This window comes from Pholcus phalangioides, unplaced genomic scaffold, assembly GCF_987345545.1.
Source record: "Pholcus phalangioides strain wild (caught in Gottingen) unplaced genomic scaffold, Ppha-v1.0 ptg000005l_1, whole genome shotgun sequence".
Classification (NCBI taxonomy): domain Eukaryota; kingdom Metazoa; phylum Arthropoda; class Arachnida; order Araneae; family Pholcidae; genus Pholcus; species Pholcus phalangioides.
The window spans coordinates 6,952,841-6,967,782 of NW_028301598.1; the positions used below are offsets into that span (position 1 = coordinate 6,952,841).

Genomic DNA, 14,942 nt, shown 5'->3' on the forward strand with positions numbered 1-14,942 from the left:
ACTACAGCTGAATTGAACATACAGATTGGATCAGATGCACAATCTCTGTCCATTTCCATTGGGCATTTTAACAGCGTTTCACACCAGAATGAAAAAGGGGTTGAATCTGAATATTTCGGTAGTTGCAGCCAGGAAATTGGTACATAAGATTCAAAGTCATCTCAATTTTTAGTTTGTGCAAATGAGATTTAAAAATACCTATAAATAAGGATACAAAGGCACGTTTGAGTCACAGTAATTTTCAACAGCAGATGTGTCATTCGTCCTGAATAAAGGCTTCTCCTGTAAAGCAAATAAGTGAAATTATGATTAGATGAAAAGATTAAGTGTTCATAGAAAACTTTTCCATATCTTCCATTTATGAATTCTTCAAAATAATTTCTGCAATCAACTATGAAATCGAATGTGCTTGCTTGAAACATTTGTTGACAAACACGTCTTGAAACATTTTCAATCAGATATTATTTAAAAAAAATTATACATATGTACTACAGAGCATTTCACTTACAACCTAAACCTGATTATCATTTATAGCAGAGGTACGGGCTTATCAAATTACTGCTATGAAACAATTGCAACTTCCCGGTGTAGTGAAAATAGTCTATTATCATTGGTAATAATAATGAACTATGAAACCATAAATTTGGCATTTCTTTTGTGATAAATTAAATGGATTGCTTTGCTTTTCGCAAAATTATTTACTTTTAACAAATTTAATGACTATTTTCACAAAAATAAAGAGAATTTTCTACAAAAGCAGAACCCTAAAAAAAATCTGGACAGACTCCTGATAGCTGCTACCACTGGAGAATGAAAATTGGGGAGATTCTCGCACAAATACAGACTTGGTATGAAAACCTTTCAGACACAAATAAAAATATTTTTGAAAGGAAAGTATGGATTTTTTTTTTTTTTACACATAAAAGTAATACTGTAGAGATTTACCCCCCCCCCCATTCATATCTTAAGTGAAATAATAACCAAATTTGAGCATTGGCTCAAAAATGGGACATATGCTGATCAAAAACAAAAGGTAAGCTCTCGGATTCATATGTCAAGGGACAGCATCAGCAAATTTAATCGTTTCTTTGACAAATTAAAACATTTCGATGCGTTTTAGCATGGTGGCGACAACTAACATTACACGTGCCATTGTTTTGGGGGGGGGAAGTTTTGATGAAGGTAAATTCATTAGGAAATTTTTTTCCCAGAAGCAGGATTTTTTGTGATTATGAAAAAAATTCTGGAGATGAAAGAATTCTTTGAGTCTGGAAAATAGAGTAAAAATTTGGGAGACTTGGCAGCTATGTTATAGTTTGTGACAGTTTTGGACTTCCTCTTTCATGCACATCCAACAGTCTAATCAAACACAAATAAAGATACTGTAGGAGAGATTTCCACAAACAATGCAATAAATTATCGACACCATGCCATTATCTATATATATAAAATTGATTTTCTGTCTGTCTGTGTGTGTCTATGTTCTCTATACAAATCTACAATTTTAGATCAATCGTCGCCAAATTTTGCATATATACCAAATGGGACCCAACTTGAACGATAGGCTACTTTAAAATTTCGTCAGAGCAGGACAAATGCCCCAAACGGGCAAAAAACTGTCGGGCAACAATGGTTTTTGGGCATCAACAATCACTTTCAGAACGTTTACTTTGGTTACCGTGGTTCCCTAGCAATGCGTTTCAGACGTGTGTATGCCTTTACAAGGGTTTGTCACTTCTTTAATTTTGTTAGTATATGCATATGTATAATAGTTTATGCCTTTATAATGGTTTGATACATATTCAATCCTGCCAGTAACAAGGCTTTTTGAATAGACGTCATAATCAGCGTCGCTTTGAGGGTCAAGAAAAGAGTGATCCTCATAGAAATCAGTGTTAAAATTGCTGATTTTACTGTAGAAATGCTGAAATTTTGTGGAGTTTTCTGTTACATCAATAATTTTAAAAATTGTATTGAATTCTAGATTTCTGAAATATTGAGTTTGATTAGAGATATACGAAGCACGGGAGATTAAATATTAAGTAAAACCGCTGTTTAAGTAAGTAATATTAAGTAAAGTACGCTGGACCTACTTTTGAGTTGGACATTCATGCAATAACATTGATTTCAACTTTTTATTTATATCTTCTCAAGCATGAAAATTAATGTCTCCGTATTGTCTTTTGATATTCAACTGCATAAATTCATAGTTTAGGATGTTTTAAAATTAATTATGAGCCCATAAAGTACATCGAAGAAATTCCACAGCTTCAATTAAGCATTTTTAAAAGCTGAAACGGGCAGATGGATAACTTAAAGTTCAGGGGGGGGGGGTCGAAATACCCAGCGCCCCTTAAAAAAAGGAAAAAAAATATTTGTTTCTATGTTTCTTTAAATCTAGATTTGTTTATTTCATGAAGTCGCGCAGGAAGTTGCCATATTGCTTGACTTAGACACGGTTTCTATGTCCCTCAAAGAAAGAGGAAGATATGTGATCCAAAAAAGCCTCATTAAAGAAAACCCGGGCAGCGCCGGGTATTATAGCTAGTGAACTATATTTTTGAGTACATTTGGATAGTACAAAAGTGCTTTTCCACTAAGTAATGACTCAGACTGTAATTATGAGCAATTGGTTTTAAACATAAAATTATCGACTGATATCAGGTGCATGACAAGTGACAAAAGCATGCATCAATACAACCAGCATTTAAGGACAGAATTGTTTACACAGACACATGTCCAAGCAAGAACTAGAGAAACTGTGGAAGAACTTTTGATATTGCTACAGTGTTTCACATACACCAAGGTATGTTCATAAAAAATTTCATCACATTGTGATAAATAGTTTGATTTTTGTAAGCAAAACTTTGTGGTCAGAGTAAGAAAAACGCTCTATACCAGCAGTTTCCAGTGTGTGGCCTGCTGAACTATATGGTAACATGTGTGCAGTATAGCTTAAGGCCGGCTGATCTTATTAATATCAAATGTGGCCTACACTATACGAACTTTTGAAGCCACCTGCGCTATATAGCAAAACCGTTATTGAGAAACTAACCTACTGTTTTAAAAAAATCTTTTCTGAGAGAGAGGAGAAAATAATTTCAGAAAAAGGTATGTCATCATAATTTATTAACCAAGAAGCAATAATGATAATCATACAGTTTTTCTTTCAAGGCATTCATGTACAATAAACACAAACATTTATTTTGATATCAGAAACATCACCCTGAAAGAGGAAAACTATGGCATACATCTTTTGAAAACGCACTCTTCCTCTATACAGCGACCAGGGCTATACGAAAATGAGGAATCATATTACAAAAGGGGAAATTGCTTAAATGAAGAAATTTTTCACCTCACTCAGACATCAAATAATACATTGTGATAAAGGGAAGAAAAAATCACAAACCAGGAACAGGTCTTTGATAGCATATCCTTCTTTCAAAAATAAATCTTCTATAAAACTTTCGATTCTTAATCGGAATCTCCTAAAATAATGAAATGTCAATCATAAAACTTCCAGAAGTAATAAAATTCCATTAAAAAAATTATTGATAAATAGCAAATGGTGTAAATAGATGTCTTGCAGGTTTAAATTGAAAATGCAGGTACATACATCACTCCTCTCAGACAATAATGTTCTCCGCTCCTTTCCTATTTAAGGTGGTCCATATTACGAGCACTTGAGCTTATACTCAAGTGATTTGCTGAGCTTGAGTAATGTAGACTGGATGTGAAGTTACAAGACAAACAACGAGTCAGCTATATATGCTCAAGGATGGCCAGGGGTCTCAACCAGTTTGTGTAATAATGAAAAGAAAGAAAACGAAAGCTAGACACGTAACCTGGAGGGCATGAACCTGGGAGCAAGAGCACTAAATGAAGCATAATGTGAAGCCATCCGTTATCTTAGCTGCTCATTAACCATATATAGCTATGGTTAGACTATCGCACAGAGGAAATTTGCAACCATCTTACTTCCAAAGAGGTGGCTGCATAGAAATTAATAATCATGGAACCTACCTATGCATTTACGTAAGTTTAGAGTAGAGTGTGTTCAGGTGCTAAAATCTATCTTCTAGCCAAAAACTGACAATGAAGAAATATTATTCTTATGAGTGCAATTTAAATGTTAGAATCTCTGTTACTTGCTCTGGCCAGATTTTTTTCCCGTAAGATAGACTGGTTTGCGTCAAAGTTCTGAAACTACAGAAAATCAGTTTCAGGCAACCACAACTATTCTGCATGTTAGAATCAAACTTGGGAACTCATCAAAGGAGTTCATCATGATCCCCAATGCAGAATGTTTAGCACTGTTCTGCAATGAGCCTTCGACTGGAAATGTTCTGCGGTTAAAATCCCCATTCATGTAAGAGAGTTTTTTGACACACTTTTTCTTAAAATTCTTCTAAATTGTTTTGCAGTAGTTGTAATTGTTCTGCGACATACAAGATTTTGTGACATCACTGATTTTGGCACATTCTGCTCTGGGGATCATGACACCCACACAATAGCGGTTCCCAACCTTTTTTTCACAATGCCCCACGAAAGCATCTTCTAAAATCCTGTGATGCCCCCCCTCCCCTTTTTTAGAGACACTCAGAGAGTGGGATATGGGGCCCCATGCCCCCCTCCCAGGGTAATCAGAAATTAACAAAAAAATTGTAAAAAAAAAAAGGGAAAAATATTTGGAAAAAACTCTTAAATGCCATTTAAATTCATTCTTTTGAGGGTTGAAAACTCATTATTGGAGAATTTCATTCATTCTGAACTAAATTTTATTAATTCTTAAATTAATTTTCTACTGAAATTTTATAGTCAGTTATATATATCCATTTTGCATATTTATCAAACATATGCTTTTTTTTAGAATTACATTTTCAGTGAGTTTCAGTAGATCTTTGAATTATCATGAATTTCGAATAATTCTTTTCCCACTAATTCTGAAATTATTTCTTTTAATAATAATTATTGAAAGAAATATTTATGAATTTCATAATTATTATGAAATCATTGCTTTCAAAAATTCAGAAAATTATTTCTTCAGTGAGGTTTTTTTTACCAATCATTTCTATAAATTCTTTAACTATGTAAGCTTTTCTGTTGGCAGGCCACATACGGCGTTGAAGAACCCCCCAAGGTCTAAAGCTTCCAAAGAACATGATACATATAAACGAGAAAAATAAAAGAATGAAAGGGTGGTTGAAGTAATTAATTAATCAAACTGATAACAAAAAACAGCAAGTTCTAAAACACATAAACTGAAGACCCAAAAAAAACTGAAACAGGCATGCATATACAAATAAAGAGATATGGAACCAATTAGAGTATGGCGCTGCGGTCGGCAACGCCTATATAACACAACAAGTGTCTGGCATAGTTGTTAGATCAGTTACTGCTGCTACAATGGCAGGTTATCAAGATTTAAGTGAGTTTGAACATGGTGTTATAGTCGGCGCACGAGAGATGGACATAGCATCTCCGAGGTAGCAATGAAATTTGGATTTTCACGTACGACCATTTCACGAGTGTACTGTGAATATCGGGAATCCGGTAAAAACTTAAATCTACGACATCGTTGCGGCCAGAAAAAGATCATGCAAGAACGGGATGACTGACGAGAATCATTAAACATGACAGACATGCAACCCTTCCGCAAATTGCTGCAGATTTCAATGCTGGGCCATCAACAAGTGTCAGCGTGCGAAACATCATCGATATGGGCTTTCGGAGCCGAAGGCCCACTTGTGTACCCTTGATGACTGCACGACACAAAGCTTTACGCCTCGCCTGGGCCCGACAACACCGACATTGGACTGTTGAGGACTGGAAACACGTTGCCTGATCTGACGAGTCTCGGTTCCAATTGCTTCGAGCTGATGGAAGTGTACGGGTATGGAGACAACCTCATGAATCCATGGACCCTACATGTCAACAGGGGACTGTTCAAGCTGGTGGAGGCTCTGTGATGGTATGGGGCGTGTGCAGTTGATGTGATATGGAACCCCTGATACGTCTAGATACGACTCTGACAGGTGACAGGTACGCAAGCATCCTGTCTGATCACCTGCACCCATTCATGTCCATTGTGTATTCCGACGGACTTGGACAATTTCAGCAGGACAATGCGACACCCCACACGTCCAGAATAGCTACAAAGTGGCTCCAGGAACACTCTTCTGACTTTAGACACTTCCGCTGGCCACCTAAATCCCCAGACATGAACATTATTGAACATATCTGGGATGCCTTGCAATGTGCTGTTCAGAAGAGATCTCCACCCCCTCTTACTCCTACGGATTTATGGACAGCCCTGCAGGATTCATGGTGTCAATTACCTCCAGCACTACTTCAGACATTAGTCGAGTCCATGCCACGTCGTGTTGCGGCACTTCTGCCGGCTTGCGGGGTCCCACACAATATTAGGCAAGTGTACCAGTTTTTTTGTCTCTTCAGTGTAAATATGCAGGGTGACTAGAATTAAAGTTATCATGTGTGTACTCTGAGTAGTTTTTCTCAAAAACTACTTTTCCGAATACTGAATTTTTTTTGTAGGATATCTTAATGAAACCATTGGAGATTTATAAAATAAAAGAAGTTACATTTTTGACCTCCAGATGAAAAAGTGGCACTTTTTATTACATTTCTCATTGTCCATATAGTGCATATACCAAGTGTCAATGGAATATGTCTACCAGAACAGGTGCTACATAGGTCTGAGTAGTTTCAGTATACTGACACTACTCCGACCTATGTAGCACCTGTTTTGAAACCCATATTCCATTGAAACTTGGTGTATATGATATATGGTCCATGGGAAAGAGGAAAATTTAACAAAAAGCTCCACTTTTTCACCTGGTGGTTGAAAATTGAATTTTTTTTTGAATTTCATAAATCTCTCTCACATGGCTCATTAAGATATCGTAAAGAAATTTGAATGTATTCGGATAAGCAGTGTTTGAGAAAAACTAACTCAGAGTATGAGAACTTTAATTATAATCACCTTTAATTATAACTTTGTGAATCTGTAAAACTGAAATGCATAAATATATAAGAAAATGATTTAATGAAAAGAATCATAATGAAACATTCTCTGTCAATAACCAATTTTCAAATTGCTCAAATTAAAAATAAAATCATTCCTTCCTTAAAAATCATATTGTCTTACATTAGGACCAACTGACCACAAGCCAGATAAGTTTTTAGACGAGCCTAAGTCATACAAAGAGTGGACCCACCTTTGACCTGGTCTATAGGCCAATATCAAGAAAGTGTCACTGTGTGGTGGTACAGTAATTAGTGATGTAAAAACTTCACACCGCAAGAACCTGGTTTGAATCCCCATCGGCAGCACAGTCTGTGATTGGCTACAGTTTGTTTTCTGTGGTTTTCAACTTTGAGGTGCAAATGCGTAAGATGATCTTCCCTTTAAAAAGTCTTGCCACAAAGAGCAACAGACCTACACTAGTAAAAATATTCAATCATTACACTTCACCTATAGTTTGAAAAATAGTTGGCAGCACCAAAAAATTCATACAAAACTCTTAGATATGCACTCAAACTGTTAGGTACAGAAGCACACACTTCTGGCACAACTCATTCAGTAATAAATTGCCCATGGTGATATGCTGGAGTTGTGCTCAGTTTGAAAGGAAAAAGTAACAGAAATAGTAAAAATATTTTATCAGTGCGTTTCGCTGACTCAAGATTTTGATTTCTCATGTGTCAAATGATTTACACCTTGGACTTTGCTCTATATAATTCAGAGAGATAAATAAAAATACATTTGAAGAAACTTTTTAATGTCAAGTAAAACGGAGATATCAAACCCTGATGCTAAAACATTGTTAATTTATTTGCTGTAATAAGTTAAACGTGCCATGTTACACTTGCCATGTTTCAAAATGTCACTATAAGTAATATTTTGCATAGCTGTGTTAACCTTAGTCATTTTCAATAGAATTATAAAAACACGTAAAAGTACTTACTCTGCCAGCCCTTCATGTTTAAAAGTTACTTGGACTTCTGGTTTGATGTCACCAGGTTCGGATATAACGTTCACCAAAGCCATCTTTAACCTTTGATGTAAAGTATAATTAAGGACTTATAATTATTCGCCAGGGCATAAAAATTTACAAATTTACATATTGGGGAAAAACAAGCAACCATCAGTCCACATTTTGGAAGAAAAATGGGCTGTAATACATCTTAATGTTTTAGGCAAAAATGCATCATATGTTCAAAAATACTAAAAAACCATCAAATTATGCAATCGACAGAAGACTAAAAACACAACTGTCTCACTTTGTGTTGCATGCAATGATGCAGCAAATATTTTCACGATATATCGTAGGACAAACATTTGTACCATGCATTCTCCTTCCTCCCCAAAGAGGAGCAGCGTCAAAGCAAGTAAAAAGTTTACTCGCAATGATCTCTGGCTTGTAACCTCATAGAATTTGCACAATCTAGAAACTGGTGATAAAACAGTAATCTATAGCCTAGAAAAAATTACCCTTTTTTTTCACTGATACAATACTAGATACAAAGAATAGAAGATCTGGACATGCCTAATTTGATTTCTTAGAAAGGAATTGAGATATCGGGCCTTTTCGCAATCCGGATAAATGCAGTAACGATATGCAGAACCACTGATATAATTTCTTTGATTTTAGAAATATTTTTTGTGAACGAATGCAAAATTTTTGATTTGAAATCTTTTTGTACATGAATGCAAAATTTTTGATTTGCAAAATATTTTTGCAGATGAATGTAAAAATTTTTAATTTGAAAATTTTTCTTGTGAGTGAACGCAAAATTTTTCATTTTAAATTTTTTGTTTTGTGAATGAATGTAAAATTTTTGATTGGAATTTTATTATTGTGAATAAATGCCAAATTTTTCATTTGAAAAATATTTTTACAGATGAATGCCAAATTGAAGCATATTGTTATGGATGAACGAAAAATTTCTGACCAAATGTTTTGCGAATGAATATGAAATTCTTAATTCGATTATTTTTTTATTTTTGTGAATAAATGCAAAATTTACACTTCAGACTTTTTTACTTACAAAAAATTTATGTATCTTTAGTCATAATAGGCCTATATCTAAAATTATTTCCACTCAGATCTTCTACACTTTATATGAATAACTAAGAGTGACATCAACTATGTATAGCTCTCGTTACAGCCAAAGCCTAATGCTTACTTTTTGCAACATTTTGTTTCAGTAAGATAATAACGACTGACCACTAAAACCAGCACCATTTGTTGTCATAAAACAGGGAGATTATACTGTAAGACTGGTCGTCAACTGGACTACTATAGTGGTAGCATACACGATTCATTCTCGCTCGTAGTATCTTCTTGTAGATGGCTAGCCTAGCTGTTCTCTTTCTAAATACTAGATATACAGTGGATAACGTTCCCACTTAGATTAGAACATTTTCCCACCTAGTTCAAATTATTTTTATGGTACCAATTCTTGATACCCATTGATATTTCTCATTTAGAGTGTTTTCCAGCTAACAAAGTTTTTTCAAAAAATGTTATATGTGTGTGGGATTCACTGTAGGCTTACAAACTTTCAACAAGAAAAAAGTTATAGTCTATACAACACCAGTCATTTTCCCAGAATAGAGAAAGATTCCCAATATACGGTATACCACTGTTTGGCGATTTCCTTTATCGCCACTCTAATTGGCATTATTTGCTGGGATTTCAGTTAGGACAACAGGAGTATCAGAATCATACAGTAAATCCCCCTTATAATGCTCCTATTTAGAATGTTTTCCTCTTAAGTACTACACATATTTTTATGATCCCAACTGTTATTAATACTCAGAGATTTCCCCTTTAATATGTTTTCCCACAACACGTTTTTAAAAACATTATAGGCACAATCCACTGTGTATGTTTCAGTGCTACAGAGGATGATGTTGGCGACATATCACTGTGTTTTGGCACAGTCAAAAATTTGCAGACAAAAAAGTATATCATACACTAGAAATTAACTGATTTCGAAAATAAAAACACACACACACAAAAGGATATTTTCTTCTTGAAGAACTCTATAATCATTTTCTAGCCTATATACATCATGGTTTTCGAAACCATAATACCCAGAGAAAGACCCAGTTTCATGATTTTGCGGGAAGCTTAAATTAGGATACGTGATATAAGAATTGATATTGGAATAGTTGTCGGATTGATTCGAACTTTTCATCGGATAATAACTTTGATTGATAGGAGGGGAGTAACCTTGCACATTACATTGGAAATTCGAATTACTATTACGAAGGGGCACATCTTGTTGATCCAAACTTGGTCTTACATGTGATTGGCTTCTTTGACTTTCGACGGTGGAAGCCAAGGCCGCTTTGAAAACTCTCGATGCAGCTTTGGAGAGAGCCGCCGCTGGCGTATTGCTGTGCCGATCCGGGCTATCATTATGGACATTCCTGTAACGATTGGACTGTTCCCTCTCATTATGGAGGGGCTGGCTATTTCTTTGGTGGTCGTTGTTGTCGCGTCTGCCCCGCGAACTTGACCGACTTTGCTGGTCGCTGGACGCGCACCTGTCATCGCCGACTTTGCGACTAGAAGAAGAAGCTCTTTCCCGTTGGTCACTTTTCGAGTCGACCCTAGGAGTTCCGTCTGTTTTGTCTCCTCCTGGAGGATCCCATTGCCAAAAGGGTCGCCTAACGTTCGACTGCCTGTCATCGACGGTTATGATTTCGATCTCTTCGTCGTCGTCTCTTTTAAGTCGTTTATTTAGCGCTTCGTTTTTATTTTTCTTCGTGTGCTTACGCTTCTTGCGTTTCTTCTTGTTGGCGTGCCCCACTGCGTCCGCCATGTCTATTTTTGTTTACATGGCGGGTGTGGCCAACACAGTTCCCATATCCTAAAAGTATTTCGTTTCCGGAAAAACATTCTCAAAAGTAGCCCAAAATATTTGAGCTGGATATGGTCAGCTGTTTAAATGCTATTTGAAGTCCATGTTGACTGCGGTGACCATACGTCCCGTATTTTTCGGGACGGCCTCGGTATTTTTTTGGTCGCCTCAACTTTTTTACAGAAGTGTCCCGGTTTTTCCCGTATTTTACACGAAGCGTACTTGAATTTCTATTCTTTATTGAAGTTAAAGATTGAAATTATTTTTCAACTCATAAATTATATTATGATAATTACAACTATAAATGAGAATATTAATCTCCCACATTTTTGTCTTCGTGAACGTTTTTTTTCGTGGAATTCATTTTAATGCACTGCAATTTGCAGTAATGCTTCATTTCCCACCATTGTGATTTTTCCGTAATTTCAACAATATTTGGCAATTTTGTTTCGGTTTTGGCGATAATTGGCGATGTCTGGTATTTGAAATCTCAAATAACCGTATTTCTCCCGAGGAAATATGGTCAGCCTAGTTAAGGCTCATTTACATTGAGCGAGTTTACTAGCTACTCGCCTACGATTTTACTCGCTGCTGCTGAACTAGCTCTGTGCACCCCCGGCTCCGACGCCACTGTGGGTAATCAATGTTATGGCGAGATCTGTTTCATATGTTAAACGTCCATTTTTTTTGGGGGGGGGGGAATCTTTCCAATTATGCAGCTAATTGAAAATGCAATTCAAAAACTTAAAACTAAAATCGTGTAACTTCAGCGGCTCTTGACACACATTATTTTTGTGAACACCTCTACACAGTTTTGCCATTCATCACTTCCCACCAACATGCAATAATTTCAATGTCATCAGAATCTATTATACCCGCAGATTCTCCTTTTGTTTTTAATGCTTCCACTAAGCTCCTATTAAATACACTGAGAGCCCAGTTTCCCATTTTGTCTTTCCATATTTGATGGAAACATATTTGGTTGTAAGTGTCGGCGCATATTTAACCATACTAATACGTTCGATTTCATACAATTTTTTGTATAAGCTGTGTGGTAACTACAATAAGCTGCGCATGTGGCGGATTATAAAATAACGTCTGTATCTCTATGGTCACTTTTGTTTGATTTAGAGTGTCTTTTGGTACCGCTTGGTTGCAAGTTCCACGGTGCTCACGAACAACGGGCTGTAGATTTATGGGGGGAGCACGTGTTTATGGATATTGTATAGGGCCGCTAAAGCTCAATGGCCGAGTCCGGCTCTGGGTGTGATAACATTGTTTAGTTATCACTCTGGTTATTCAATTACTTGCTATGTACAACTATCATAACAGATATCTGTTATCTTCGACTTAGATCATCCCTGTTCCCGAATAAAATGTAGTTATCAATTTAATTGTAAGAGTAAGACCGCTTTTTATATAAGAGACGATGCCGTGGCCTCTGAGAGAACTTCCGTGGTTCCAGACAAAGTTCTCCAAGTGATCACATCACACCGATGATGGAATTGTCCCCAACGAATCGGTACATGCGGGAATGTGCGTGTACGTGTAGTGAAACCTGACGTGAAATTTTGTTGTTTCTCTGTAATTCTTGTTATGTGTAGTGCTGCCATCTGCCACTAGTTTTTTTTCTAACTATGAGTGAAGTGTTATGATTGAATGATTTATTGTTGCTCTCTGTGGCGAGACTTTTTAAAGGGGAGATCGGCTCGCATTTGCGCCTTGAAGTTGGGAACCACAGAAAACCAACTTCAGCCGACCACCACTGTAGGGTTCGAACCCGGATCCTCGCATCGCGAGTCCGTCACTATAACCACTCGACCACCACAGCGGCATACATAAGAACGAATGAAAAATAAGAATAAATCAAAAATGAATAAAAAAGTAGATTTAAAAGAGGAAAATGTAATTAAAATTAGAAGAAAATGAATATCAAAGCAAATTTAAATAAAAACGATAAAAGCAAATTCAACTAAAAAACGATAAAAGCAAATTTAACTAAAAACGATAAAAGCAAATTTAACTAAAAACGATAAAAACATTTTTAAAACTAACAAAAGGCGTTCAAAAATTACCCGAAACCAGTTTGGAAAGGGAAAACACAGTGTGTTACGAAATATAAAAAAATCTAAATGTTTATATGGACCCTTTGTTTTCTAACTTCCAATTAGAAAATTGTTGCTCTGTCTCTTCTTAGGCCAACAAAAAATATCCCATGTTTTTAACAGCAATATTCGCTGAGATATTTGAATTCAAAAATCGAAGGAAAATTATGAAAGAACAGCTAAACCAGGGGTCTTCAACCTTTTTCCCATCGCGAGCACTGCCTCTACCCCCATCATCAAAAGAAGAGCACCCATACGGCAAATTTAAAATACGAATACATGAAATGATTATGATTTCAATTCTTGAATGCAGTTCCTCTAAGGTGTTTAATTGGGAATGTTGATCAAGTGCTCACGAGCACCAAATCGAACACGAGCATCGAGCACTCTGGGTACTTCAGGGAGCACCGTGATGCTGGCAAGCAGCGGGTTGAAGATGCCTGGCTTAAACCACTGAGCTATAAGTAAACTTTACTTATAGCTCAGTGGCTTAAACTAACGAACGACACTCCTTTCCCTCATTTATGGTGTCCTTTCCCAACTTTTCTCGATTTTTTATTTTGTTACACACTGCATTTTCTAAACTGGTACAAGGTAATTTTTGAATGCCTTTTGAGAATTTTTTAAACTAGAATCATGCCTTTACGACGGACGGTATGAGATAAAGGCTGCATTAGCACTTACATATATAAACAGTGCCTAATGTTGAAAGTTTTAAAATCTCCCCCCCCCCCCACCACCTCTCTCTCTTCTCACACACACACACAAACATTAAAAAAAACAAGGCTTGTTTTAAAATGAGATATCGAGTACTTTTGTTCCTCGGTCGAAAATCGCTACCTACTGCAGCAACTAATATTAATCATAGATGTCCCACAAATCTCTGTATGAGGCTTTTCTCATAGACGTCATAATCATCATCACTTTGAGGGGCATGCACAGGATGATCCTCATAGAAATCATTGTTAAAATTGCCGATTTTATTGTAGAAATATGGAAATTTAGTGAAGCTTTTCCGCCACATCAATAATTCTAGAAATTGAATTGTACTCTTGATTCTGGAAACATTGAGTTTGCTTGGAGATGTGAAGTGCAGAAAATTAATTATAAAATAATTAGACGAACCTACTTTCGAGCTGATTTTTACTACAATCCAAAAACATTGATTTCAGCTTTTTATTTTTATCTTTTCAAGCATGAAAATGAAAATCTCCGTGTTGTCTTTTGATATTCAACTGCATCAATTCATTTGATCATTTTTGCCGCACCACGGTCATTTTCTGCACACTTGGGCTAATTAGACCGGGACCTACAATTTATTGCCGATTCCGAACGGTAGGCTTGTTTTTTATACTCATCGAGAGGTTGGTGCGCTAACCCCTCGATGGGGGACTTCTTGCGGTAGCAATTTTTTCCTGCGGTCTTGTCGCTGTTTTTTTTTGTTGTACCCCTGTGTCAGAAAAGTTTTCTGACAGAGACGAACCGGGTATCGAACTCGCGACACCTCTTAACATCCTTTGGTACTTTAGGCGAGTACCTTATCGACCTGGGCTACCGCGCCCCTACATCAATTCATAAAATTTAAGGTCAGAGGCACCGACATTGAGGAGGCTGAAAGAGTTGCTGGTCGTCACGTATGTACGGGACTCAAAAAGCGTACGCTGGAGAGAAAGGGTGCATTGCATTGGTTTTTCAAAAAATCAATGGGGGGGGGGGGGGAAATCAGCCCTCTCTTTTACGAAATTTATTGGGACGGGGCTTAAATGACCTCAGCCCCTATGTTCCGACGGCTTGTTTCAGTTGTGCGCTTCAAAATTGACAACGGGCACATGAAATACAATGAAAAAATCCCGTAGATTCAATTGGAGAATTTTCTGAAATCAAAAAAAGCAGATAAAAAAATTGAATTTGAAAAAAAAAAAATCGATATATTACTTCCCA

General features: G+C 36.5%; 1 protein-coding gene across 1 annotated transcript in view; it reads right to left on the reverse strand.

Moving 5' to 3' along the window:
- The window catches only part of LOC149085809 (uncharacterized), a 56,768-nt gene extending 45,900 nt beyond the window's left edge, over positions 1-10,868 (reverse strand). The window contains exons 1-4 of the mRNA XM_089232228.1: positions 10,054-10,868; positions 7,989-8,083; positions 3,410-3,488; positions 215-282 (exon numbers count right to left, since the gene is read on the reverse strand). Coding sequence (XP_089088354.1) covers positions 215-282; positions 3,410-3,488; positions 7,989-8,083; positions 10,054-10,857 — 1,046 coding nt within the window. The 5' untranslated portion in view covers positions 10,858-10,868. The remainder of the gene's footprint in view (positions 1-214; positions 283-3,409; positions 3,489-7,988; positions 8,084-10,053) is intronic.
- Positions 10,869-14,942: the final 4,074 nt, after the last annotated feature.